This window comes from Octodon degus, unplaced genomic scaffold (assembly GCF_000260255.1).
Source record: "Octodon degus isolate 3935 unplaced genomic scaffold, OctDeg1.0 scaffold00029, whole genome shotgun sequence".
NCBI classification, from domain to species: Eukaryota; Metazoa; Chordata; class Mammalia; order Rodentia; family Octodontidae; genus Octodon; species Octodon degus.
Window position 1 is genome coordinate 6,487,947 of NW_004524605.1, and position 1,694 is coordinate 6,489,640.

Here is a 1,694-nt window from a genome sequence, read left to right on the forward strand (position 1 = left end):
AAAATGACATAAAAGTTGGAGAAATAATATATGTTTTGAACTCTGTATTTTTAAAAAGTCAAAAAGACAAGTTGACGTATAATAAGATCAAATTTATGTTAATTTCTACTAGATTATTTCACATGTTCTCTTACACTTCTATGATCAGGGAATGAAAAATCCTATCTCTTCTGAAAGTGACTTGGTGCTAATTTATACTGCTTTAATAGTTGACCATGAGCATGGTAGAGGGTTAGAAACGTGTGAAGTCTACATGTAAAGTCATACATTTAAGAAGTTTAAAATATGTCTAATAGCTTATAATTATAAACTAATAGATTATAATTAAAATGTCAATTTAGAAGTGTTCAGCCTTGGTAAAGACTGTTTAGGGACCTTCAGTCTTGAGTTTTTAAGTGATACGTGAAAAACCAATGTTTCCATAGGTTCTGCCCTCCCCTTGCGGACTCCACCTCTGCCTACCACTTTCCAACCAGGGGCTCCCCCTGGACCTCCTCCGGTAGGGGGCCCACCTCTGGTGAGAGCCCTTGTGCCCCAGAAAGCATCACTAAGAACTGCGCCACAGCCTTCATTCAGTTCGGCTGTCAACCAAGAAGGTAAATAAATCATGTAACAAAGGTCGTTGAGGACAGAGCAATGACTATTACCTGAATTCTGTGCATTAGATTACGTTTTACCAGAAAATCTAGTTTCGTTTAAGGATGAGAATCAGGAATTTTAAGGTTTTTTTTTTTTTTTTTTTGGTGTGTGTGTGTGTGTGTTAGGGAAGGGTCTACAGGGGATGGAATTTAGGGTCTCACCACTAGATGGGACTCATAGTGATCCCCCTGTGTACAGCCTCCCACGAGCTGGCATTACAGGCATGCGCCACCATGCAGTCTCAAGTGCTGTCTCAGCGTGCCCTGGGGGCGAACTCCCAGGCCCCCGCACTGGCTTGTAGGCGCTTTAATCCGCTGAGCTATTTGGCCGGGCCTACTAGGAATTTTAAGTTTAAAAAAAAGTTTTAGGACTTTTCCTTGCCTTGTGTTGTGTTGTAGATGAGCGTTTGGATGCTATTACTTTTAGCTCTTCTCCCCTTTTTTCTTTTTCTCTGGTGCGCATAGTGTTGCACATGCCTAGCACACACTACACCTTTTGGCTATATTCTCATCACCTCCTAGTCATTTGTTGCTGTGTAGAACTTTTTAAAAAATTTGGCCTTTTTGGTGTGAGTGCAGGAAAATTCATATTTTTCTGGACATGGTGTTAAAAATAGGCTTCTAGAGTTTAAGGTTTGTTTTGTTTTTTTGAGTCAGGGTCTCGTTATGTAGTTCAGGCTGGTTTTTGAGGAGATATATATATATCAGGCTGCCTTAAGGGTAGGTCTGGGGCAGCTTCTTGGAGCCGGGAATGGAATCACGGTCCTATGCACCTGGCTGCATTTGCCCAAGCGGTGGGGTTTTACACAGCTGAGCTATCGGCAAAGCCCCTCTCAGGCTGGTTTTTGAATTCACTGTGTAGTCAGGACTGGCCTGAAACTCATTGCAGTCCTCCTGCCTCAGCCTCCTGAGTGCTGGGAGTACAGGCCTGCATCCCCACACCTGGCAGAAATAGACTTTTAAAATAGTTAATGTTTTGATTACCATTATTAAAATATTAATATTTATCAGAATAAATAACAGGTCAAATATATAAGCATTTTAAAATTTTATGTA

The 1,694-nt window shown here is 41.0% G+C and overlaps 1 protein-coding gene across 3 annotated transcripts in view; it reads left to right on the top strand.

Moving 5' to 3' along the window:
- Positions 1–1,694, top strand: part of Sec24a (SEC24 homolog A, COPII coat complex component) — an 81,162-nt gene that overhangs the window by 40,488 nt on the left and 38,980 nt on the right. For all 3 annotated transcript variants that reach the window (XM_004629366.2, XM_012514340.2, XM_023713134.1), the window contains exon 3: positions 426–596. In XM_004629366.2, the coding sequence (XP_004629423.1) occupies positions 426–596 (171 nt within the window). The remainder of the gene's footprint in view (positions 1–425; positions 597–1,694) is intronic.